The following is a 27,228-nucleotide window of genomic DNA, read 5'->3' as shown; positions in this document are numbered from 1 at the left end:
GTGAGAGGCACTGTTTTACAGTGGTTCCGCTCCTATCTCTCGGATAGATTCCAGATGGTGTCAATTGGAGACTGTTGTTCTTCAAAATCTGAGCTTAAGTATGGTGTTTCTCAAGGCTCCGTACTTTCTCCAGTGCTTTTTAACATCTACATGAAACTGCTGGGAGAGATCATCGGGGGATTTGGATCTGGGTGTTACCAGTATGCTGATGACACCCAGATCTACTTATCCATGTCAACTTCTTCAGGAGCTGGTATATCCTTCCTAAATGCCTGCCTGGAAGCAGTAATGGGCTGGATGAGGGAGAATAAACTGAAGCTGAATCCAGATAAGACGGAGGTACAGTACTTATTGTGCGGGGTCCTAACTCTAGAGATGATTTTGATCTGCCTGTTCTAGAGGGGGTCACACTTCCCCAAGAGGAACAGGTTCGCAGTCTGGGAGTACTTCTGGATTCACACCTCTCCCTGGTTTCTCAGATTGAGGCGGTGGCCAGGGGTGGTTTCTATCAGCTCCGGCTGATACGCCAGCTGCGTCCGTTTCTCGAGATCAATGACCTCAAAACAGTGGTACATCTGTTGGTGACCTCCAGACTTGACTTTTGTAATGCGCTCCACGTGGGGCTTCCTTTGTAAGTAGTCCGGAAACTTCAGTTGGTTCAGAACGCGGCAGCCAGGTTGGTCTCTGGGGCATCTCGGAGAGACCATGTTACTCCTTTACTGATGGAGCTACACTGGCTGCTAATAGGTTCCCAGACAAAATACAAAGTGCTAGTTATAAAGCCCTAAACAGCTTAGGCTCTGTATATTTAAGAGAGCGTCTTCTTCATTATGAGCCCCACTGCCCATTGAGGTCATCTGAGGAGGTCCGTCTCCAGTTACTGCCAACTCCTTTGGTGGCTGCATAGAGACGGGCCTTCTCGGTCACTGCCCCAAGATTGTAGAATGAGCTCCCTGCTGAGATACGATCCTCCCCATCTCTGGTAATTTTCAAAAAACACCTGAAAACCCATCTTTTCAACCAAGCTTTCTCAGCTTCCTAAATTTTGGGTTTTTTAATATCTGGTTTATTTTTAAATTAAAAACCCGATTTCGGGATTTTAATCACTCTAATTGTTTAATTGTTTAAAAAGGCTTTTAAATTGTTAATTGTTATATTGTTTTTAATCTGTTTTAGCTCTTTACTGTTTAAGTGGTTTGGTTTAATTGTAAACCGCCCTGAGCCATTTTGGAAGGGCGGTATACAAATCAAATAAATAAATAAAAATAATAAATAAATAAGTGTCTAGAAGAATTAAACTGGTCCACATTATCAAGGATGTTCCCTTTCTGGATTTCTCCCCCTGATTCTAGTGGCAATACACTTGTAGGTCTCAGACATGAAGGACAACATGGTAAGGTTCTATTGTGATAATGTGGTAGCAGTTCAAATTATTAATTACCAGATGTTCAGTTCCTCCAAAGACATGGTCCAGGCATTCATTCTTCACTGTCTCTGCCATAATATATTGGTTGTCGAATAGCACATACCTGGGTTGGATAATGCAGTTGTCTTAACTAATTTTCTGGTGGAGTGCTTTTACCACTAGTACCCATAGTACAGAAGGAACCAGACCAAATGCCTCCAGCAGAATGGAATCTTGGTTTGGAGAGACATACCAGACCAGGGAAGCATTGGTAGCACCTAGTACTAGAGGCAGCTCCATCAGGAATGCCAGGGGCTGTCAGGCATTTAGAGCTGGGCAGGGATTAAGGCACATCTAGTCAATCTTGGTTGTAAACTAGATCTAATTCTTGCTACCTGTAAGATAAGTTCTTGGCAGGGCGCTCCATGGCAGAATGTTGGTGTTTCTAGCATTTCACGCAAAGGCTGCAGGGCACCAGGACATCACCAGGGAACTTTCAGGTCTACCAAATGTTTGAAGTTTGGCCTAAGGAGAACCCGACCCACTCACCTAGATACGAGGTGGCCATTCATACCCACTGTGAAGACTCTCTGGCTAAAATTCTTCCCTCTTTCTAATGTTGGCACAAAGCATTACCCAAAAATATTGAGCAGATGTAAGATGTTTATTTAGTAACATATATTAAGTTTACATTTAACATAATTTAAACTTAGATAATCTGAATTCAGCTGCTTCAGGTACCTGCTTACTTTCAGTTAAAATGTAAATAATATAGAAGAGGATTTACAGAATTTAAAAAACCCACCACATTATTAGCATCAGTTCAACTATAAATTAAACAAGGTAGCAGAACATCAGTTGCTTCAGAGTTGCATAAAACGATGGCTGAAACATGATCTTTTTCACACATATGGACAGATTAAGCATTCAGTCCCTTCCAGGGACATTCCTATACACTTTACCTTTCACATTCTTGACCTCAGCCTACCTACAACAGGTTTATTGATACAAAATTCTGGCCACCAGGATGGTCTCTCCAGCACCTTATTGCCTTGGAAGACTGAGTTCCACAGATTTTTATAAAGCTGGGGGGAAAGGAGAAACAGGTTAGTTTAGGTTAGAGTAGCAGTCTCCAGTCTTGTCAGTCTCAGGGATCACCTTCAACCCAGAGCTGCAAGATGGGACCCACTTTCATTCATTTTACTTTACATATCTGTCTCTTCCCAATTTCTAATATGACAAAATACAGAGGGGGGGATTTTGGCAGGTGTAGTTTGACATGCAGCTGCATAGGCTGAAAATCCCTTTTCTATGCGACTGAAAGTAAAAGAGCTCTGCACTCTTTTGCATATGTTCAGCCTTTTCCCTCTCACACACTCACCCCTTCACTATTTCATCCCTGCCAACATGTCTTTATTTCCCCATTCAGGTGAATGGCAGGTATGCTGTTTTCCATCTCTTTCCCTCTTAAACAGATGCTAAATTAAAAAAGGAATGGTGATGGTACTGCAAGGGAAACCCACTTTAGCTTATGTTACCTAATTGTGGGTCCCAACGCACCAGCTGAAGACCAAGGAAATACATACTTTCCAATGGCTAAGCTAAGTTGGAGCTGTAAGCTAGAAAGTCCATTTTGCAACCGATGGTTCTGACTGCAGCTTCATATGTGTGAGGCCTACTTCTTATAACAGCGGTAGAGAAAGTAACTTGTTTATGGGCGGTACTATTTATGACCATAGGCAGAGTTCAGGTGGTTAAATGCTCTTCATACAAAAGATTCTCTGCATACTGAAAAGCAGCACATACAGGAGAAAGTGAGGATATATTCCTCTCTGACATCTGGTTTTCTATGTGAAGGAAATATTTTTGTATGAAAGAAGAGTCAAACATGTGAGCTCCACCTGCAGTATGAAGTGGTACAGCCCAGAAGAAAGTTTACCTTCTCATCTGCTGGTTATGAGAATCAGTCCTAGAGAGCCTGTGTGGCTAATGGATAGGACCAGGGAATAGGGCCAGGGAGACCCATATTCAGATCCCCACTGAGTCATAAAGCTCACTGGGTGAATGCAGGCCAGTTACTCGTTCTCAGTCTAACCCATCAGATGAGGTTGTTGTAAGGATAAAATGGAGTGGGGGGGGAGTCACATGTGCCATCCTGAGTTCCTTGAAGGAAAGGTGAGGTACATATGAACAATAAATTCTAGTCAATTCATTCTCAGACTGCAGTTAGAAATGCAACCCACCCCCTCCAATTTTTAGTTGTAACACTCAACACTTCAAAGTATAGTATTCAAAGGGTCACAGTAAACATGTGCCAGAGCTTTACAAAGAGATACGTTTTTACCTCTCCATCTGCTCTGCCAATTGGAGAGTTTAGAATGAAGTCAGGAGGAGCAATAACATCCACCAAAGCCACGGCCTCTTGCTTCAGCTGCACAGAAACAAAAATATAAATGGAACGTTGCACTGAAGTTTCTATGGCTACCAATAAACTATGGAGCACTAACATAATTTCTATTGCAAACCACTTGCTAACACACACCAACTTAGCATCTCTAGTTTGGAGAGCTCACGATTATGTCTGATTTGGCTTTTATTTCAGAGTAGTTGATTCAAAAAGTTAAATTCATGCTTTCATTCCTAAGCTCTCTAAATTATTTTACCAAAACAATAAGATTCTCTTTTTCTCTGATAATATGATCTACTATAGAAGGGGAGAAAGAGAATCTTATCGTTTTGGTGAACCAAGTTATAGAGAACTTGGAAATGACAATAACATCTATTATAGTCATAGAAGTGCAACTTTTTATATCTATTATCATGCGTATCAACATGGCTAACATTATGGCAGGTAGGTTATGCATGAAAGAAGAGCTTCTCTGTTATGAAGATTGCTGTGGGGGTGCCCTATTCTGCAGGATACTAGACAGTGGAAGCAGGTACTGCCTAGTGTCAGATGGGAGACAGGTTTTACCCTCACTGCACCAGTGGCCCACATTCTCCACAGCGTTAGGAGGGTGGGGCTGCTTTGCCCCTGCAGGGAGCCAGGACGTTCGCTGCACTGAAGGCTTGCTATGCAGCCCAGTGCATGGGGAGGGGAAGAGGAAGCAATTTAAGCTCCTCTCTTCTCCCTGCTAAAGCCATGTTTCTTGCCAGAATTATGCCCCTGATGGCTGTGCAACCCACAGGCATTTACTTCTGACAGTAAAAAGGGCTTTTGCAAAGTGAAAAGTGAAAATGGCTTCCCCTCCCCATGCACTGGGATGGGTGGCAAGCCTTCAGTGCAGCTAATGTCTTGAATCCCTGCAGGGGCAGAGTTCTTGCTCCACCCACCTAGTGCTGCAGAGAATGTGTGCCAGGGTCTCCAAGTACAGCACATTACAGGAGAATCTCGTTACTCATGGGGATTTCATTCCTATAGTGCTATTGGGAAATTGGGGTTAGGTTCTAGGGTGGAGGGAAAAAAAATTTTTTTCATGGCAAAATAGCCCCCAAATCTATCTATCTATCTATCTATCTAATTTGTATACCGCCCCAAACTTTCGTATGTTTTTGTATGTTTACAATAACATAAAACCAGTTAAAAACATATACAAAAACTTAAACACAATTTAACAAATTAAAAATAACCAGAAATTAAAACCCCAAAATATTAGGAAGCTGAGAAAGCTTGGGCGAAAAGATGGGTTTTCAGGTGTTTTTTGAAAATTGCCAGAGATGGGGAAGATCATATCTCAGGAGGGAGCACATTCCATAATCTCAGGGAAGCGACTGAGAAGGCCCGTCTCTGTGTAGCCACCAAACGAGTTGGCAGTAACTGGAGACAGGCCTCCTCAGATGACCTCAGTGGGCGGTGGGGCTCATAATGAAGAAGACGCTCTCTTAAATATCCAGGGCTTAAGCTGTTTAGGGCTTATAACTAGCACTTTGTATTTTGTCCAGAAACCTATTAGCAGCCAGTGTAACTCCATCAGAAAAGGAATAACATGGTCTCTCTGAGATGCCCCAGAGACCAACCTGGCTGCCGCGTTCTGAACCAACTGAAGTTTCCGGACTACGTACAAAGGCAGCCCCATGTAGAGCGCATTACAAAAGTCAAGTCTGGAGGTTGCCAACAGATGTACCATTGTTTTGAGGTCGTTGATCTCGAGAAGCAGACGCAGCTGGTGTATCAGCCGGAGCGGATAAAAAGCACCCTTGGCCACCGCCTCAACCTGAGAAACCAGGGAGAGGTGTGAATCCAGAAGTACTCCCAGACTGCGAACCTGTTCCTTTTGAGGAAGTGTGACCCCATTTAAAACAGGCAGATCAAAATCATCTCTAGAGTTCTGACCCCGCACAATAAGTACCTCTGTCTTATCTGGATTCAGCTTCAGTTTATTCTCCCTCATCCAGCCCATTACTGCTTCCAGGCAGGCATTTCGGGAGGATATGCCAGTGCCTGAAGAGGTTGACATGGAGAAGTAGATCTGGGTGTCATCAGCATACTGGTAACACTCAGCTTCAAATCCCCCAATGATCTCTCCCAGCAGTTTCATGTAGATGTAAAAAAGCACCAGAGAAAGTACGGAGCCTTGAGGGACACCATACTTAAGTTCAGATTTTGAAGAGCAACAGTCTCCAATTGACACCATCTGGAATCTATCTGAGAGGTAGGAGCGGAACCACTGTAAAACAGTGCCTCCCACCCACAACACCCTCAGACGTTCCAGAAGGATACTATGGTCAACAGTATCGAAAGCCACCGAGAGATCCAAAAGGACCAACAGAGTCACACTTCCTCTGTCAATTGCCAATTGGAGATCATCCATCAGGCCGACCAAGGCAGTCTCCACCCCATAGCCCACCCGAAAACCAGTTTGAAATGGGTCTAGATAATCAGTTACCTCCAAGACCGCCTGGAGCTGAGAGGCCACCACACTCTCAATTACTTTGCCCGGCCATGGGAGGTTGGGAACAGGCCTATAATTGCTCTCAACTCTGAGGGATCTAATGTAGGCTTCTTTAGAAGATGTCTAATGATTCCCTCAGAGAAGCATTTATGATTTCCACCAGGCTGTTTACAACAACCTCCCTGCTAGATCGAACAAGCCATGTTGGACAAGGGGTAAAGAGAACAAGTGGTAGGCCTCACCGCTTCAATCAGCTTGTCCACATCCACTGGAGTCACAGACTGAAACTGATCCAGTCGAATCACATAAGAGGAGTTGTTGGGATGTGTGGTTTGCTCCATGGGTCCCTAATGTGCCCAGGAATGCCCTCCAAAGAGCAAAATGCCCCCGTAAACCACAAAAAAATCACAGGGGAAAGTCTGGTGGTGTTTGGGTTTTTTTTAAGAGCCACAAAGTGGCTCCTCCTGTTCTCTGTTAAACAAAACGGCAGCCGGAAGTGACCTCTGCAATCACTTGCAGCCCTCTAGGAACCAAATACATGGGTTTTAACCCCTTCATATCTGCGGTTACTGAAAAAGTCAATGAGATATGTGGAACTGTGAATAACGAGGTTCTCCTGTACTTTCCCCCATAGGAATGAATAGCAACAATGGCTTAGATGCTGTGCAGCTAGTCATGCACCCAAGGGCGATGCAGGTTTGTTTGCTCCTCAGAACTCACCACTCTGTCGCCGCTCCTTGTGGTGATTAGAGGTGGGCATTAGAAGCCTTGAATTCTAATTCTAATTCTCCTCTCTTGATTAGAGGGGAGAGCTGGTCTTGTGGTAGCAAGCATGACTTGTCTCCTTAAGCTAACCAGGGTCTGCCCTGGTTGCATATGAAAGGGAGACTAGAAGTGTGAGCACTGCAAGGTATTTCCCTCAGGGGATGGAGCCGCTCTGGGAAGAGCAGAAGGTTCCAAGTTCCCTCCCTGGCTTCTCCAAGATAGGGCTGAGAGAGATTCCTGCCTGCAACCTTGGAGATGCTGCTGCCAGTCTGTGAAGACAATACTGAGCTAGATAGACCAATGGTCTGACTCAGTATATGGCAGCTTCCTATGTTCTCTAACTTGGATGAAAATCCAAGCCACAGAAGAATCCCTGCTTTACACCCTCCCACTCTCCTTTTAAATCCTATTTGATTGGGTGCTGAGCTGATCATGGCAGCATGAGGATTCCAGAACTAAGGAGAGAAAAGGAGGCCAGTCCTCCTCTCTCCAGTGTCTGGCATGCAACACAGCAGGGAAACTGTATTTCCCAAGGGGCAATGGGGCCTTTCATCTTAGCACTAGAGATGAAAACTTATTCTTTCTCTCATGCATTTGTTTTACTGCAGAGAGTTTACATGAGATATATTTTTAAAAATACTATAGTGGTATTTACTTGCAGGTCAATATCAGAATGATCTCATTACATGTCTAATGAAATGCCACATTCTGAGTGTCACATTTAGGATGTGGGATATTTTGTAGTACGTTTTATGTGCCCTGCATGCTTCTGAGCTGCAAAGGCAATTCTTTCTCAGTCCTTTCCCCACCAGCCTCCATCCCTCCTTGCCACTCAACCTCTGACACTGTCTGCAGACCAACATCCCAGTGTTCCTTATGCCAGTGATCAGACTGATAGTGGTTCCAAATTTTCCTGAGTGGAAGGAGCATAAGAAAGGTTTCTGTTTTATGTAAGTGTGACGCCTACCTTCAAAGCTGCAAGAAATAAGGGTTTCAGTACTGGGGTCAGGATGAGCATACCACCTTGCAAAGATGCTACAGCAGGGGTCTTGGGCTACAACTTATTTTGAATCATATTTAACCCAGTTTGGAATGTACCTTTGAACAAAGTTCCAGAATTGCATCTTGGACAACTTGACCAGCCTTCTCACCTGAAACGTAGCCTCCTGAAATATATGAACAATGATCATGCAGTTAAATAGCACCATTTGGATTTGCAGCTATGTTAGGGATATTCAGAATTTGTGACTGGGCTAAACTGAAGATGGTGATCATTGAAGCCTGGCTTTGGTCTACAATGCCTTAGAGAAAGAAAACTGTCTCCCGTATGAGCCTCCCAGTGCATGCAAGCCTTCAGTGCAGGCCTGCTATGGATGCTTTCCCTTCCTTGTCTGAGAAGAACCATAAGAACAACCATAAGAAGAGCCTTCTTGTAAGTGGCAAAACTCTCCCCTGCAAAGCCCACATGGGTTGTTTCCTACCAGCTTTTAGAAAGGACACTGAGGGGTGTTTTTGTTCATCAGGCCTTTGAAGGTGGGGAAACATTCAAACTCTGCCTCTTCATGCTGCTTTTATGTTGATTTTAGCTTTATGTAAATTTCAGCTTATTGTATTGTTGTCTTTTCATAATACATTTAAACATCTTAATGTGGAAACAGTCTAGATGTTTATTATTCTGAGCTGCCTTGTAGGTCCATCTGACAGAGATGTGAGACATAAATGAGTAACTAAAAAGAACACAGAAATTAACAAGAGAGTGAGTGTGTGAGAAAGACAGCAGTGTTGCTGCTGCATATGTGAGATGAAGAGAAGTGTGAAGCAGAGAAATAACATCAACCCAATCATTCAGTTCCTGTCTCTATTCCTTAACCCTCTCTCTGATGACATTTTCTATGTTCTTACTATAGGTGTAGGCTGTCTTTACTTAGGAACATAGGAAGCTGCCATATACTGAGTCAGACCACTGGTCTATCTAGCTCAGTATTGTCTGCACAGACTGGTAGCGGCTTCTCCAAGGTTGCAGGCAGGAATCTCTCAGCCCTATCTTAGGGAAGCCAGGGAGGGAACTTGGAACTTAGGTGCTCTTCCCAGAGCGGCTTCATCCCCTGAGGGGAATATCTTGCAGTGCTCACACATCAGGTCTCCCATTCATATGCAACCAGGGTGGACCCTGCTTAGCTAAGGGGACAAGTCATGCTTGCTACCACAAGACCAGCTCTCCTCTCAACAATATTCCTCAAGCAATATTCTCTGCATCTGTTCTGAGATCTCTGCTACTGATAAACTAGATTTGCAATCTGTGATAAAACTGTCCCGGGTTGTAAATCACTCTGCTTCAGATCTAGCCCCTTCTCTCCAAAGGGCAATATGGGGATAAAAACAATGGACTAATCATGAAATCAACTCTCAAATTAATAAAACCCAGGGATAATAATGAAAATGGCCTCAGAGGCAATGACTGAGAAAATGTATGTGAAGTGCTTTTCAAACCTTAAAGTACAGCATGAATGTTAACTAGTACAGAGCTACAGTGAAGCTAAATCCTGTCCTCGGCCATGGATTCAAGTAATTCAGTCAATTTCCTTTTCAAAAAAATAAGGGAAGTTTTCATAATCTTCCCTGAATCAGTAAGTTTTCAAATCTAAGATAGTAGTTTAAGGTTCTGACAAATACATTCATGCACCAAAAAGCATGGAAATAATCAGTTAAGGCAATTGCCGTAAAATTATATTGTTATAAATTATAAGTAGAATATAGGAAATTGCAAGTCCAAAGTTTCTCCCCCGCCCCCTGAATTTTTGCTTTTATTAGTAATAGAAATAGAACCGGTTACATCTCTGAGATTGACATAATCATACATGAATAACAGCAATTACTCAACCACAGCAAAGAAAATAGGGAAAAGGAAAAAAGACTGGTACAGAGTAATAATATTTAAGTATACTTGAATGAATTAAGATAATCTGTAAAAAAATACGGTACGGTTTTAGACGGTATGTCTAAAAACTAAATCTAATCGTCAGAGAAAAAAATGAACCTTGAACCTCACACAGAACTCTCACCTTGGCCTCAAAATAACGATTTAAAACATAAAAATTCAATGGAGAAGAAAAGCAAGTCCAAAGTTTCAATAAAGTGTAAACTTTTCTGGTTTACTAGTGGTTAAACAAAAACAAAAACTGTGCTCTGCAGCTTAAGCTAAGCTTTGTAAGAAGTTGGTTGGCACAATTAAAGGCTTAGAATTTATAAGAGCAGATCTTATTAAAGACCAACACATTACTAATGTCAGCTTTAGCATTGCTCCTAACCTGTAGAGGAAGAGGAAGAAGATTTGGGCTAAACAACCAAGAGAAAGTGTGGGTGCATGGAAGTTGTAAGCAAACACTCTATGTCAGTATGTATGTATACTGCTTACAAGGTGTGAAAGTCAAGTTGCATGCCTTCACTTGTAATTTCCATGCTTTTTGGTTCATGAATGAATTCGTAAGAGCCTTAAAGTGTTCTTAAACAAACTGAGGTTTGTTGATCCTAGGATTTACTACAAGGCAGAATACTGATCTCACCTTGGTAAAGCACAGCCATATGCTTATTTAAAGACCACAGTCCATAGAGAGAACAGAGATGCTTCAGTACCAGCCGAAGGCTTTCTGGTGTGTCGGAACTGTGAATGTAGTCATGATATCTTTGCAAAACAGTGTGTTCAATAAAAGTTATCGCTAAAGAACGACAGTAGTACACCTTGAAAAAAGGAAAAGCAGAAAGTGAATAATATGTCAGGCAAAGATTTTGCTCAAAGGCAATCAAATAAGTGACATTTAGAGCCAAACTTTGTTCTTGTTTGATATTGTTTAGAGCAGTGGTTCCCAACCAGGGTTCCTCCAGATGTTGCTGAAATACAACTCTCATCACCCCCAGCCATGATAAACTGCAGCTGGGAATGATGCGAGTTGTAGTTCAGCAACATCTGGAGGAACCTTGGTCGGGAACCATTAGTGTAGAGTATTCCTCTCTTGTGCATTCATAATGCTAGTTCCACCAGAAGCTCCAGCTGTCCTCGCCTTGTTCTGCAGAAGTATCAAGATAGCAACACGGATGAAAACAAAACATACATACAAAAAAAGTATGGAATCCTAGAATTTGTTTACCTGGCTGTTGTTCCTTGCTTCAAATTCTGTACAACCACGTTGTTCCTGGTCCCTCAGCTTTTGAAAACTCTCCCGGAGTAAGTAACAAACTAGCCACTTGTAGGCTCTTAATGGTACTGGGAAAAGCAAAGTTGAATGTAATCTCGCAAAGATTAAATATTTAAATAAGAGAGCAAACTTCACGGACAGTTTGCAACAAAACCTGAGATCCTGATTAATTGAGTGCATTCTAGAGAAGTGCAGAATATTCCATGGTCGGAATGTTCCGCCTCGAAACAGGCCATTTTGAGACACCTTTTTAAAAGGGTGTCTGTTCCAAGCTCAGAACGGAGTGACCTGTTCCGAAGTGTAATGTCCCAATCCGTTCCAAGTGCCATTTTGGAATCCAAAATGGCACAGGAGCAGAGACCTGTTTCGAGCACCATTTTGGAGGTCAGAACCACCATGCAAATGGCAGATGCACAACTTCAGAGGCCAGAAGAGTGCCATTTTGGATTCCAAAATGGCAACCAGGACATTCTGATGGAATGTGGTCGTTTTGTTGGAATAACTGGCTCGACCGGCTGTTGTGATGGAATGTTTCGCGCATTTTGCATTCCATACCTAGCTCAGAATGGAACGCGAAATGCATTTTGTGCACACCCCCAGTGCATTCTAGAGAATCTCATACCATCCAAAGCAGGTGGGAGTGGGGTCAGATTTGCATGTGGATGCCAGGGAAAGGGACAAGATGCACAAGGTAACTGGGCTTGTCAAGCCCTGTAAGCAGGTCAGTATTTTTATCCTCACAGCGCAGATATGGTTGAGGCTGAGAGGTAGTTTGCTTAATACATATTTGAACTGGAGACATCTCTTAGCTACTCTACTCTTAGCTACTCTTTGTCCAGAGCCTTGGATGGAGCAGTAAATAAGTAAATAAGTAAAGCTACACTAACTTTGAGTAACAAAACATGTGAATGGATGGACAATCTGTACAGCAGATTGCTTGGACCATATGGATCCAATTCATATTCACCTACACGGTGCGAGGAGAAATTTAATTTTTTAAAAATTGTTTGCATTGCTATTTTCAACAAGAGCTAAAAGGTAAAATGAACAAAGAAAATGGCAGGTTAAAACAAATTAAGAGGAAGCTATGAAAATGAAGGACAGCTGAGAGGAAGTGTTTGTGTTTGGAAATGGCAGCCAGATTTGCAGTGATGTCTGGAGAAAAGATGTTTTTGAGACTTAGGGATGCTGCCGTTGCTTTGGAACTGATGGGACTCCACTATTGTTCTCCAACATACAATGAAACATCACTTCCATATCCTTTCTGCAGAGGTCATGCCCAGGGCTAACAGCTTCTCATTGACCATCATTGTTCCATCGGGTTTCTGATAGGCCCACTATACTGTATTATCTTTCCTTTAGTTCTGCACATTTAGCTTAACATAAGGAAAATTGGTCAAAGTAGTCCCACTGAAATTGAAAGGGGGAAGTTAGGCATTGTAAGGCTTTTAATTTCAATGGGGCAATTTTGAGTAATCTTCCTCATGTCAGGGTCTAGTTTTTGGTTTTCTAACATATGAATATCCATTTTGGCCCTCCTTAAATGCCCTTTTTTCAGTTAATTTTTTTGGTGGAGTCAGAGAGTCACTGATCCACCCAGATGTGTAATAAAATCTATTATCATCTTTTGCTGTACTGGATGTTTAGCTTCTATGGATGCAATCCTAAGCATATTCACTGCATCAGTCCTACTTGAGACCTACTGTATTTCCGAGAAAAGGTGCAAGAAGCAGCATAAAGTAAATATAGTTACCTGAAGAATCCATGCAGTCTTGAACATTTGACACTGTGAATTTCTGGCAAAGAATCTGGTCACAGTCTTCCAAAAAATCTACTGATCCCAGTGGTGATGTGATAGGACCATTGCCTGAAATTCCAAAGATGCCAAATCCAAATACACTGTCAGATCATATTAATATCTAGGCTGCAACAGCTTTGATAGTCAATGAGAGGTAGAAATTTGCTCATCTGTGCAGTCACTGTAGATAATCTCCTCTGATTAAGCTGTTTCCCCCACTTTTGTCCACATTTAACCAAGCACTCTCAGCCAACAATTCATCTATCTCTCTCTATTTAAGAGATTGCTCTTTTATAAGATGGCAGTCTTAAAAAACATTTTTTTAATGTTTAATTTTTTAAAAAAAGAAACAAACATTTTTTTAACAGCCATTTTGAAAATGATAAACTATGTGCTCTTCTAAGCCTAATGGTATTCTGCTCTAATTGTTCAAGCAGGGATAGACACCAAGTTCCTTAATTAAATTCACTTAAACTTACTTTAGCAGAATAAAGCCAACACTGTACTAAAACCCAGAGCTGAACAGTGGTGAGCACTCCGTGGCACCCTCACCTCTGTGGCGCACATGCACACACACACTTCTCACGATCAGTGAGAAGAGCTCGCAGGCTGTCTGCGGGGAAAGAGGATTAAGCTTACCTTCCCCGCAGACCATATCCTGTTCTTCCCTGGGGAAGTGGGTCGCCTACCCAGAAAAATGGCGGCTTTCCTGGCAGCTCTGGGGGTTGGGGTGCTGCCCCCAGGACTCCCAATAATGCACCACACAAGTGCACGATGCATTACTAGGATCCCTTTCCCCCTCCCCCCGCAGCTGACACACCATCAGCCACAGCTGATACACAATCAATAAAATGAAGTTAAGGGCGCGCTCGCTCCCTTAATCTCATTTTAGCAGGAGGCTACTTTGGTGGGTTTGCTGCTGTGCGATCCCATGGTTCACATGAGCGTGCAAAACCGGACTGGGCTCCCTTAGCCCAGTTTTGCACACTCATGTGAACAGCCTCAGTATATACTGTACATGTGAAAAATGCACATGTCCTAAAATACATGTGTATACAGACATGTGACACAGGAAACTCAAATACTTAATTGTGAGACAGCAAAATTACAGGACACTCTTACGTAAGTCCATACTACAGTCTCACTTGTTAGGAGCAGAGTAAGATCCTGCTGGAATTGGATGAAAACATGTAACAATTCCTAAATAGAAACATGCCCATTTCTGATTGGTAGGTTTCTTTTAAAAATACATTACAGATGACACCAAAATTACCATCTGCCAGTCTGACAAACTCAACCAGAGATTGTTAACAACATGGCGCTTTAGTGCCAATCAGCATTTTAGCTGAAACCTTGAAAAGGAATGATGCATTCTGACCTAGTTTCCTAATAGAACTTTAGTACAGGCAGGTTGGTAAGCCCAAAGTAAGACAGTATTATGTAGTTCAGCCCAAAGAAATACAGTATTATGTTAAGTCCAATATGGAATCACAATAGTTTACACAGCTTACAGGTAATATCACAAACATTAAGCTTCATCTAACTAACTTAACCAATTCAGACTGATGGGCACTATCTACCTTGCTTTAGAGTCAGTACAACATCAAACTCTAGACACTAACCTTGGTGCTTTCTGTTCATCCAGATCAGTAAGTAGTTGCTAGTCTGCTGTAGCAGAACATTATTATCTCCTTCATATGTGCAGTTTGGGTCATTGTCGTTACGGATATCACCCAGACGATTCACTTGTGGAAAAAACACAAACACAGCATGAAATGGCTTTAGTCAATAAGCTGGCCTTGTAATTAATAATAACAACAACAACCACCAACATCTATATATTTAATTCTCTAAGGCATACCCGTGGCTATTCCCATGTGTGGCAGCTATTGTGAGAGTTCAGAGAGCTGCTGGATAGCGTCGGGATGGGTGGGAGGGAGGAAAATGGCGGCTGACAAAGAAAACGCTGGCCAGCCATAAAGTGGAGTGGGGTGGCAAGGAACAGGGGGTGGGTGGCCAGAAAGAGGTGGGTGGGCCAACCGGCTAGAAACCAGGCAGGGGGAGAGGAAGGGAGAAGAAGCTGGCCCACTTGGCAGAAAGAAAGTGGGGGGCGTGGGAGAGAAGAAGCCGGTGCCTGGCTGACCAGAAAGCAACTGGGCGGGGGTGGGAGACAAGAAAAAAGTGGTGTGCGGGCCAGCGGGGAAAGAAGACGGCGGCAGGTGGGTGGGCCAGCCGGAGACGCAGATGCTCTGCGCCTGGCCCAGCTAGTAATTATTATTTCTCCTCCTCCTCACTACTTCAGGATGGAATATATGTATTTCAGAGTGTTGTGTCTCAATTGTGTGGTTGCAGATTGTACATATAAAAGTTGCAATATATGACTAAACTACAGATTGCTGGGAGTGTTTTGAAAAAGTCCAGGCTACTCTGTTTGGATACAAAACTGGCAGCGAATGCTTATTTATTCAAAATATTTCTACTTCACCTTTCAGCTTTATACACTTCCAAAGTCTCCAAATTCAAGGTAGAAAAAGCTAAAACCACACCCCAAAATAGAAAAGCAGTACTAAAGCAGCAGAGTAGGTAAAACAATAAAATGAGCAGACCCAAGGCCTGGGGGAAAAACATAGTCTTGGGGCTCTCCTCCTGAACTCCCCAAATGCTATCAATAGGAATCAAGATGTTGGAGGCTTTTGGCCTTGTAGGGCTCCAGGGCAGCTGCGCTCCCAGCACACCCTGTTGAGCAGATTAAGCAACACAGTTCAGGATATAGCTCCATCCAAAAAAGCAAACATTTTTAAAGGCCTGGGAAGTATTCACCTACAGATTATTACATTGGTACCAGGTACATTTCTTGGAGAAGTGCATTTAAAAAATGTAGCACTATACTTTTTTAGTCAGGCTTTTACGTTTTAGAGCTTTTATCTGTACTGCTAGCCCTCGCCAATCGCAAGGGTGGTGTCCTCACAAAACCCTGCCGTTGACAAATTCACGGTTGGCGAGCATATACAGTGAAATACCACCACTGAGAAAGCATTTTTTCAGGTCACTACATGCCTAATCTCTGCCAGTGAGGATACTTAGAGAAGGACTTCAGAAGATCATCTTAATAATTAGGCAGGTTTTCCAGGTAATAGTGAGAGAAAAAGAAAACTATGCGATGTCCCCTAGAAGACTAAGGCAGACAGATGTTCAGACTTCTGCAACAGAATGACACTTGTGGCAAAGAAACCTAAACAAAGAGATGGGATGTTCATGACTGCACAGCTGACTAAGCACTTAACTTACTGGCTAGGAAGCCATGTCCCCCACAAGCTTCTCGACATTCTTGAGCTCCTTGTTGTGCAAGCCAGGAAGACAGTGGTTTGCCTGAAGTAGACAAGGCATGTATTTCCCGCCCAAGTTCAGCCTAGTAGAAAAGAAGTTAGCAATGAGCAGGGGCATAACTATAATAGGGCAAGGGGAAACAGTTGTCTGGGGGGTCCACTGCCTTGGGGGCCCCCCAGAGGCAAGTACATGACTGACTCCCCCAGCCGCACACCCGGCCGGGCTTCCTTCAGTTGTATTCATCCTCCGAAATTGATGTGAGTGTGAAGACCTGGAGCTACCAGAACAGCATGTCTTTCTCTAGTACCATTAAATGACTTGCATCGTCCATAATTTACAAAACCTTTAAAAAAATAATTTAGGATGATGTTCTATTGTGGTACATAGGTGTTATATATGTGTGTGTGTGTGTGTGTGTGTGTGTGTGTGTGTGTGTGTGTGTGTGTGTGTGATATATCTATCCATGCTTATTGTTACCACTATTCAGACTCATTTAAGATTTCTTTACTTCATGAGCTGAGCTTCAGTGGTGGCGGGGGGGGGGGGCATTTTAAAATCTTGTCTCTGGGCCCACTCCAACCTTGCTACACCCCTGGCAATGAGTAACGAGCACAAAAGCCAACATACAGCTTTATCCTTTACAAAGACCCTCTTGCTACTTCAGGTATGCCTCCTTTACAGGGCAGAGATACGTTCTGGTCCATCAGTAAAATAAATGCACAAACATTCTGTTTTTGAACAAAGTGTTTCTAACAGCAAAGTCAAAACCACTGCTGCAATTCCATTCCAGACTTTTTTTATTCATGACTGGAAGCCAAGTTGCCACCAGTTGTTGGAAGAGGAGGGGATAAGTACAGAGGGTTGGCCTTCAGGTTCTTCATGATCTTAGGAGAGGAGAGCTGGTCTTGTGGTAGCAAGAATGACTTGTCCCCATAGCTAAGCAGGGTCTGCCCTGGTTGCATCTGAATGGGAGACTTGATGTGTGAACACTGCAAGATATTCCCCTCAGGGGATGAAGCCACTCTGGGAAGAGCAGAAGGTTTCAAGTCGCCCCCCGGCTTCTCCAAGATAGGGCTGAGAGAGATTCCTGCCTGCAACCTTGGAGAAGCTGCTGCCAGTCTGTGAAGACAATACTGAGGTAGACAGACCAATGGTCTGACTCAGTATATGGCAGTTTCCTATGTTCCTCTCTTCCAAAATGTTCCAACAACTGACAATGTCCTGTATATTGAGGGTCTGTGCTTGCATGTTTAGAACGTGCAATACTTATTAGAGAGAGCCCTTGTCAATCTAATAATTATACTGTAAATGAGTGGACAACAAAATGGCAAATGCGTTCAATGTAAACAAGTGTGCATTTTGGAGCAAAAAAACACCCAACTTCACATATACACTGATGGGGTGTGAGTTGTCAATGACTGACCAGGAGAGAGATCTTGGGGGTCATGGTGGACAGCTCGTTGAAAGTGTCAACTCAATGCTGTGAAAAAGGCCAGTTCCATGCTAGGATCATTAGGAAGGGGACTGAAAATAAAAATGTTAATATTATAATGCCCTTGTACAAATCTGTGCTGTGGCCATATTTGGAGTACTGCATACAGTTCTGGTCACTGTAGCTTAGAGGTCATTGTAGAACCAGGAAAGATGCAGAAGAGGGCAACCAAGCTGATCAGGGGCCTGGAGCACCTTCCTTTTGAGGCAAGGCTACAGCATCTGGGGCTTTTTAGCTTGGAAAAGAGGCTACAGGGAGACATAGTAGAAGTGTACAAAATGTTGCATGGAGTAGACCATATTACCTGCCATATTATTATCCTCCTCTCCCTCTCCCTCCGCCAATCCCCCCCCCCCCATTTCTTATGGTGACCTACTGAGCAGAACCACTGCTTCATCTCATGAAGTAAAGGACAAATATAATTTTCTGGGCTCTGAAATTTTTTTGGAGACCAGAGACAGTTGGGGTGGAAAAATACACTCTTCACACAGGGATGTTTTTGTAACTGTGGAGGAAGAGGAGAGGCCCTCTCGTGCGTTATACAATGTGTTATTACTGAGGGAACTCTCACCTGCTGTGGACTCTTGTCCTTCATTAGAAGACCTATGTGGAATTCCATGAAGCTCATGAACAGTGTCTTGGAGAAATAGTCTAAGGCATAAGCAGCTGCTAAATAGGGAAGCAAGCGCCATTGCTGGAATGAAAATTGAGTCTCCATGAGTGAAAATTATATACATTACTGGAACACTTTTCAAACACACACAAAGAAAGCATTTCTCTCCACAACTTCTAAAAACTGAAGCTTTTAGAGAAGTCAACAATGGCTTAAGTTCTACAGTTTTGTTTCATTCTTCCACCCCAAAGTATACATTTGCTTCGGTCTCCTACGACCCAATTGTTTCGACTGTAAATGAACAAATTTCACAAATATGAGTCAGTCTTAATAACTGATAATACATTGGAAAAATGGACAATCCTTTCATAATATTCTTTATTTCAAGCCTCCTTTATACTCCTAAAAGTGTACTCAGACTATTTCACCTCAAAAAGTCAGCTCTCCTCACACAACATGGAGCTGTGCTGAGCTGAAACCTCTTTTTTCCTGACAACTCCTGGCTATTATTCATTTTCAACCAAACAGTCATTTTTTGCTCATGAATAAGCTGGTGCCTGCAGATCTGTATCACCTATCCTCAGTCTTTGGTTTAGCAGACCAATGATTAACACTGGCCAGTTTTGCAGCCTTTGAAAGTAAAGAATATTACATGAGAATATTAGAGGTAGATCTATTGAACTATCCCAGTGTTTCATATTTACATGGGGCCCTTAATATATGAGTTATAATAGGCTTACAATTTTCTGGGCTGCTTCACATGATTAAAATAATGTCCAGTAAATATTAAATCCTAGATTTGCATAGCATGCATGCTCCTGATTTCTGGTCATGTGAACCCAGAAATTATCAGTGATGTGAGGTCACATTTACCCAAGGTAAAGTGCTATACTTCAGATCTAAGATTCATGATCCTGGGTAAATATCAGGCTGGTGCAGTGCCATCCGGACATCGCTGAAAATTTCCAGGTTCACACCCCCGGAAATTGGGAGTGGGCACACCACACAAATCTAGGATGTAATCTTAGTGGATATTCTTTTAATCGTGTGAACTATGTCAGATTTTAACAGAAAGGTCCATATTCTCACCTGCATTTGGTATTCGAGGACTGGTATTTCTTCATTGTCTGTTGGTCCAAATTGGAGTCGAGTAGCTGAGAAGCGAATTGCTATTGATATGGCAAGCTTTAAATTGACCACAGACATAACTATAATCATAACCCTTCCACTGGATAAAGTACCCAGGGAAGCTCCTAAACGCTGTCTGGAATCCTGGGGAAATAGGATAGAAATACAAAGACTTGATTTTAACAACTTAAAAAAAAAAAGTTTTACATCAACAGCAAATTCTCCCAGTATACCAAGTGTTAACATTCAAAGGATAACATACTGTTTCAGCTTCCTAATCTCCATTTACTGTAATAAGCCTTGGTGAAAATCACCCAGAAAGCATGTGAGGAAGAACTAAATGGATTAGTGCATAAAATGAACTAAATGGATTAGTGGATCTCTTTCTGATAGAGATTAAATGCGTGCATTAAGCACACAGACGTTAATTAAGCACAATACATACCTTGAATGCACTTGTATATGTTCCCTCAGCTGTGACATCTCCAATTTGGTTCAGCAAGTTTTCTTTGGGTATCCTGACATTATAAAACATGGCAAACCTGCCAATAAAACAAAAGAATTCCATCTGGGGATAACATTTCTGGATCAGATGTTTAAATACTGCAAAACGGTTCTAGATAAGCAATCTGTCTCCAATGTTCTTTAGGTGGTCTTCTGGGCCACTTGAAGTGCGTTTTGTTTTAAGCTTGAAGCAAAATGCAGGTGGATGAAACGTTTTGTCAAAACAGCAGTCGACCGGGTTGTTTCGACGCAAAAAACCCTGAAATATTGAATGTTTCAGCCACAGGGAATAATGGAGGAAGGGCACACGAAACACCCCATTGTTCCCCATGGGTAGCAATGCTCCTAGGGACACCAAAGTGGGTTGGGTGGTAGGGCATGATGGGTGCTACCTACTACCCAACCCACAAAAGAAATGAGCAAGCAGGCAATTCTCAAATGTTTAATCTTTCTCCAAAAATCCCATAGGATCCTACATTTTAAGCAGCCCATCCCTACATTTTTAAACTCTATCCTTTCATCTACCCCTCCAGTCAATGGGGACACCATTGCCCATGACATCCAATTTGTATAACAAGTCAACCAAGAAGCATGGAGATAACAATAAGAAGAAGCAAGAAGAGCCAGTGTGGTGTAGTGGTTAGAGTGCTGGACTACAACCGGGGAGACCCGAGTTCAAATCCCCATTCAGCCATGAAACTAGCTGGGTGACTCTGGGCCAGTCACTTCTCTCTCAGCCTAACCTACTTCACAGGGTTGTTGTGAAGAGAAATTCAAGTATGTAGTACACCGCTCTGGGCTCCTTGGAGGAAGAGCGGGATATAAATGTAAAAACAACAACAAACAAGCCAATTATAAGCCAGTGCCAGAAAACCAATCAGCAAGGGAAAAACAGGCCTCCAAAATGGTGCTTGGAATGTCAAAACATTTTGAATCGTAATGGGGTTATTTTATTCAGAGCTCAAAACAGGCCCTTGATTTAGATGGTGTTTTGTTTCGAGCTCGAGACAGGCTGTCTCAAGCTGAAACGTTTCTATGTCAAAACGTTTTGCACATCTCCAAGAGGAAGTGCATGCAGTACATAGTAGTCATGCTATCTACTGTAATCTGAACACTACAAATTCCCAAAGAAACAATGCTAATGCATGATGTTGCCAGAAATAGCAATGTATTGATACACATACTTCAGTCCAATGAGGTCTAAGCTCTGGGAGAGCTGTAACGTGCTCATCAGTCCCAAAGGCACATGCCTATGCCTAATGACCTCACTATCAGAGTCAGTAGCTGGGAGTAAAATGCCTTTGTAGAATTTCTGTACTCAAATCCATAAAAGCTCATATAGAGGTTCTGTGCTTAAGTTCACAAAACCAAGAAAAAAGGTTTGAGAGTTTGTATACATAAGCATGCATGACGTACTACACTACAATGGTAGTCAATAACCCCATGAGGAACTGATTTGGATTTGTGTGTTTAAGTGGAAGATGGTGGTGGTGGGGATATCACTTCTAGGAAAGGGAAGTAAATGTGACCCAGACAGGGTTCAAGATGGCTCCTTGGAATTGAACACACTGTTCGGGTTCCAATTGTGACTTGGCTCCATTTATATACAAGTCTAGAGAAGATAGTAGATAAGGAGTGGCATTGGAGTGGTCATCAACCAATTAACCAGGTAGGGACACACCATTCCACTTATCTGACTGGTACTGTAATTTTAAGAATGCTAAAAAGATTGGTGCATATATAATTTTGTATTAGGCTTGTCTGCAAACTATGGATCAGGTGGTGTGCACTGGATGGTAGTTAGCAGCATGTAGGTAAACACATAATCGGTTTCTGGCATAAAGTGGGTATTTTAAAGTTCATTGCATTGCTACTGTGGTGTTCAGAAGGAATGTCTGGTGTGTGGACTGATCTAGGCTTAGGCAGATGGTGGGACAGAAGTTGTTGAAGTCCCAGTTGCATTTTCCAAGGGCCTCTTTCCCATGAGTCTAGAAGATAGCCATCATTATTATATCTCAGACAGAAGAGAAATACGTGGAGACAAGAACTGAGGAAGTGTTCTAATGCAAATATATTGGCATTCTGTGGCACCATGTGTGTGCATCTCAATTCATGATTAGGTTTAGAGTGCCAGTAAAACTTTGTATGTTCTCTTTCGTTACTGTGCAAAACCTAGCAGCTAAGAGCTACCTTACCATTCAAAACAGACTGATATCAAATTCAAAAGTCCACAGACTACGATGACAAAGCACAAGGTACATAAAGTTAATTTCGCCACCTGCTGGCTATTAGTTGGTGAAACAACCTTATGAAAATACCTGAAAACCCTGCATTGAAGTATTTAGTAATGGAAAGGAATCAAGAGAGAAAATATACTGAAGTTTATACATTGGTATACACACATGAACCTGTGTACATGCTTGAGTCTTCTCCTCTCAAGACATATATATAAAAAGGCATATACAGAAACAGGGGGAAAGTCAATGTAATAGAACATTTATTACATGTTGGTGGGCCCAAAGAGAATCTGTGGGTAACATAGATGTTAAACAACACTGGAGACAATTTGGAGCTCTGAGAGACACCATATGAAAGTGCAGATTTAATTTATCATTAAAAGATTTCAAAAGCCTCTCTAAACAGATGAGTTTTGAGATCGTTTTAAACAGCTCTTCTCTCTTGGGAGTGTGGCCAAGTTCTTCCAGTAGGCAGAGCATTCCATATCTGAGGGGCCACAATCGAGAAAGCCCTGTCTCTTGTCCCCGCCAACTGAATCTCAGTCAATGGCAAGGCCGCGAGCAAGGCTTGAGATGATGAATGAGGCGCCCTGACAGATTCGTATGGGCAAGTGTAGTCTGACAGAGACTCCAGCCCCATGCCGTATAGGGCTTTCAGAGTCAATACCAGCACTTTGAATTGGGCCCAGAAGCCAACGGGCAACTAGGGAAGCTGCTGCAGGATAGGTGTGATGCTCAAGGAGTGACTAGCACCCACAAGCATCCTGCTAGCAGCATTCTAGACCAGCTGAAACTTCCAAACCATCTTCAAGGGCAGCCCTACGTAGAGCGCATTGCAGTAATCCAATCTGGATGTTACCAGTGCATGAGCAACTGAGGTCAGGTCCAGCTTATCCAAGTAAGGTCGTAGCTGGCATACAAGCCGTAGCTGGTAAAAGGCACTCCTGCACACCGCCACCACCTGTGCCTCCAAGGACAGCACTGGGTCCAGAAACACCCCCAAGCTGCCAACTTGGTCTTTTGGGGGATTGTGACCCCATCAAAAATGGGGGTCAGAGGAGTGAGGCTCTCTGGCTTTCAATTATTGCTTGCTGGTCAACAACATACTTTAAAGCTGTAGTTTTGAAGGCTGAAGTAATTTCTAAAATTCAAGAATGATGCTGGACTGTAGCTTTCATTGGTGAAAATGTGCGAAAGGGTGCCATGTGGAATTTCATATGGTGAAACAGTATCATGTAATTTTAGGATTAAGAAGTTAAAATGCTCCTATTGTACTCAAGAGGCGAGATTGTGAGTGGGCAAGTTATGCAATATGTTACACTGTTGAAACCTGCTTGAGAAAGGAAGAGCGGCAGAGGCATGGCAAAGCCTGCAGCTTGTGTCCCTTTATTCTGGCAGGGTGAAGTGGAGGACAATGCGGTTGTAGGAGGCAAGCTCTTATCTTAAGCATATGTCACATAGGCTCCATTCCTACTCCCAAAACTGAATTGAGTGGGGAAATTCCCTCATCACAGCACTACAGTTGAAGATTTGGGGTTGGATGTGCAAGCTTGCTGGGCATCCAAACTTGAAGAAAACTTGCTCTTGTGTGGTTTAACTCAACAGCAGCATTATACACAGCATGACCCCCTATCTTCTCATGCCAAGAGTGGGGATGTTGGGGCTCAAGCAGACCTTGGTTAAAGCACAAGGAGAACAGCTGAACTCCCCCACCCTCCATCCTTGCAGAAGCAGCATGCAAGAATATGGAGAGGATTTTGGTATACACTTACCCATTATCTAGACCATTCTGTCCAAGTTTCCTACCAATATCACCCACCAGTACACCTGGCATGGAAAGCAATGTTTTTGGATCCCGGATCTGAAACAGAAATCGTCATTACACACCCATGAAAACATTTTGAAACTGCAAAGACATTTTCAAGAAGAGACTGAATTCTTCTTTTGTTCAGGTTATGTAAATGGATGTGCATATTTATTTATTTATTATGATGAAGGTGCAGTGCATGTAACAGATGTATCAATCATACCTGTAAACGCCAGACTCCAGGCTCAATCATACTCTAGTACAGGACTGCTCCACTTCAGCCCTCCTGCAGATATTGGCCTACAATTCCCATAATACCTGGCTATTGGCCACTGTGGCTGGGATTATGTGAGTTGTAGTTCAAAAACAGCTGTGGGGCCTAAGTTGATCAGGCCTGCTCTAGTATAACCAAAAATGAAAGCCAGGGTTGGGTTAGGAGTGTGGCTATACTGGTAGGGGTTAGAGATGTGTACAGAACCAGGCAGGGTGGCTCGAGGGGGTTGGGGGGTCTCACTTTAAGGGCAGGGGAAGGGGTGGGTACACTTACCCCTCCCCCCACCGGTGCTTGGTGTCAGTAAAAGCCCTTGGAGAGGCAGTGTACCTCCTTGCCACCCCTTCCCCCTCTTCGGCCTGAAGTACTGGGTGCTCATGTACATGCCAGATGGGTGTGCGTGTGGCATGCACATGTACACCTGGTACTTCTGGCCACTTCCGGCTGAAGAGGGGGAAGGGGTGGCAGGGAGATACACTGCTGCCCCAAAGGCTTTTACCGACACCAAGCACCAGCAGGAGTGGGGGGGAAGTGGGCAGAGGGTTAAGTGCACCCACCCCCACCCTTAAAGTGAGACAACCCCCACCTTTGAACTTCGGCACACCCCCCCCCCACACACACACCCAGTGTTTAAACCTGTTCGGAGGCCCGTAAAAGGGCCTCTGAACAGATTTGTGCACATCCCTAGTAGGGGTGACTGAGTTTTCAATGGTATGTTATCCGAGACATAGTAAACAAACTACTATATGCAAGATAGGCTGAACACAGGGAAAACCTGCCCCCCTTTCCCAGACACAGGGGCACCACAGGCTGGGGACAGGCTTAGTCCCCACTCCAGTGGTTCCTCTGAGGGGACCCATTTACTTTCTCTCATATGAGGGAATGCACTTGGGGATAGTGTTGTAATAGGGGTAAAACTTGCCCACAGTTACTGACACATGGTAACCTAGCATCTACTAAAAGGGATCCATATGGGGGCCACAATGCAATTCTGTACCTTCATTTGTTTTGTCAGGAAAAATATTTATCTGAATAGGGTCTATTTAGTATAATTAACATACAGGAACGTGCCCATGTCCTCGTCCTCCTCCCCCGGAAAACATGTGATCCCGAACCATAGAGTACCATGTTCTTACATACCTGCAGTCTCCCTGAACTCACTATCTAAACCTGGATTAAAGGAGCAAGACAGATAGTAGCTTCAGGCATGGGCATCTTGGGTACAGATAGATCCACTATGACTTTTTGCTTGAGGAGAACAGATGGTAAGCTCGGCAACTAAGTCTCTCACACCCAGAAGAAACAGGTTTGTCTGAACAGGGCCAAAGACTTAATAGTGATGTTGTGCAGTTGCTATACTGCCATTGTTTTCCTCACTGCAAAGCAGCAGCATGAGTTTATCCAAAAAGCGGTAATAGTGCAGTGGCCAAGGATGACACAGAGGAGAGCTGGTCTGACAGAGGAGATCTGGTCTTGTGGTACCAAACAGGACTTGTCCCCTCAGCTAAGCAGGTCCCTGGTTGCATATAAATGGGAGACTTGATGTGTGAGCACTGTAAGATATTCCCCTCAGGGGATGATGCCGCTTTGGGAAGAGCAGACGGTTTCAAGTTCCCTCTCTGGCTTCTCCAAGAAAGGGCTGAGAGAGATTCCTGCCTGCCACCTTGGAGAAGCCACTGCCAGTCTGCGTAGACAATACTGAGCTAGATGGACCCATGGTCTGACACAGTATATGACAGCTTCCTATGTAGCATTCTGCAGTAGCGATGTGCATGGGCCTCCGAACAGGTTCAAACACTGGCCGGCTCAAAGGTTTGACAGCGGAGGGTGTCTGCCTTTAAGGGCAGGGAGGATGTACTTACCCTCCCCACACACACCACATTTCCCCCACCGGCGCTCGATTTACTAAAAGTCCATCAGGGTGGCAGCGTACCTCCCTGCCCACCATTGCCCCCTTTACTGGATGTAACCGGAAGTACTCGTCGTACCTGAATGCTGCATGTGCAGGCGCGTCAAGTACTTCCAGTTACATCTGGTAAAGGGGCGGGAGGGCAACAAGGGGGCAGGGAGGTACGCTGCCGCCCTGACAGACTTTTAGGAAATTGAGCGCCGGCAAGTGGGGCGGGGGGGGGGAGAGCAACCTCTCCCACCCTTAAAGTTAACCCCCCTGCCACCAAACCGGCCCCAGCCGGTTCCGTGCAACATCCCTACTCTACAGGCCAGTAGGCGAGGAGAAAAGGGAAAGCACAATCATTTGCAAGTTAACTGTACACCTAAAGAAGAAGGCCCAACAGAGATTGAATACACTATAGTCCATAGTTCAGTTGATACCAGCTGAACTATGGACTACAGAGAGAATAACCCTTCTACTCACTCCAGTGCTGCATACTTCAGTTAATAAATCTCACACAATGTAAACATTTGCATTTTCTACTTGTAGCAAATATACATTCCCCTGTGATAATTCTTCAAAACATGTGGTGTTATAACCACATGTTTTGAGGGAATTTAAAACATGTAAATGGCATAAATGATACAGCTGGTGGAAAAAAACTCCAAAAATCCCCAAATTCTAGAGAGCCATCATCATCTATTCTCACCTGTACAATGAAGGCATGCAGTCCATGGCACTGTCCATCTGGGGTGTACAACTGTGCATAGACAACTGCATGCGTGGCGTTCTTTCCCATGTTGCCAACCCAAAACTTGGCAGCTTCAAAATCAGGTGAATGGACAACAAATTCCTATGCAGTTAACAAAAGAATATATATGCATATAAATCTTACAAGACACTTT

General features: G+C 43.4%; 1 protein-coding gene across 7 annotated transcripts in view; it reads right to left on the bottom strand.

The window, feature by feature from the left end:
- Positions 1-2,050: 2,050 nt before the first annotated feature.
- ACOX3 (acyl-CoA oxidase 3, pristanoyl) overlaps positions 2,051-27,228 on the bottom strand; it is a 38,292-nt gene continuing 13,114 nt past the window's right edge. For all 7 annotated transcript variants that reach the window (XM_053256974.1, XM_053256979.1, XM_053256978.1 and 4 more), the window contains exons 6-18: positions 27,033-27,176; positions 24,127-24,215; positions 20,059-20,155; positions 19,575-19,757; positions 18,444-18,566; positions 16,342-16,462; positions 14,676-14,798; positions 13,009-13,122; positions 11,208-11,323; positions 10,626-10,800; positions 8,161-8,228; positions 3,750-3,836; positions 2,051-2,490 (exon numbers count right to left, since the gene is read on the bottom strand). In XM_053256974.1, coding sequence (XP_053112949.1) covers positions 2,371-2,490; positions 3,750-3,836; positions 8,161-8,228; positions 10,626-10,800; positions 11,208-11,323; positions 13,009-13,122; positions 14,676-14,798; positions 16,342-16,462; positions 18,444-18,566; positions 19,575-19,757; positions 20,059-20,155; positions 24,127-24,215; positions 27,033-27,176 — 1,560 coding nt within the window. In that variant the 3' untranslated portion in view covers positions 2,051-2,370. The remainder of the gene's footprint in view (positions 2,491-3,749; positions 3,837-8,160; positions 8,229-10,625; positions 10,801-11,207; positions 11,324-13,008; positions 13,123-14,675; positions 14,799-16,341; positions 16,463-18,443; positions 18,567-19,574; positions 19,758-20,058; positions 20,156-24,126; positions 24,216-27,032; positions 27,177-27,228) is intronic.

This window comes from Hemicordylus capensis, chromosome 5 (assembly GCF_027244095.1).
Source record: "Hemicordylus capensis ecotype Gifberg chromosome 5, rHemCap1.1.pri, whole genome shotgun sequence".
NCBI lineage: Eukaryota > Metazoa > Chordata > Lepidosauria > Squamata > Cordylidae > Hemicordylus > Hemicordylus capensis.
This window is presented reverse-complemented; position numbering and strand designations above follow the sequence as displayed.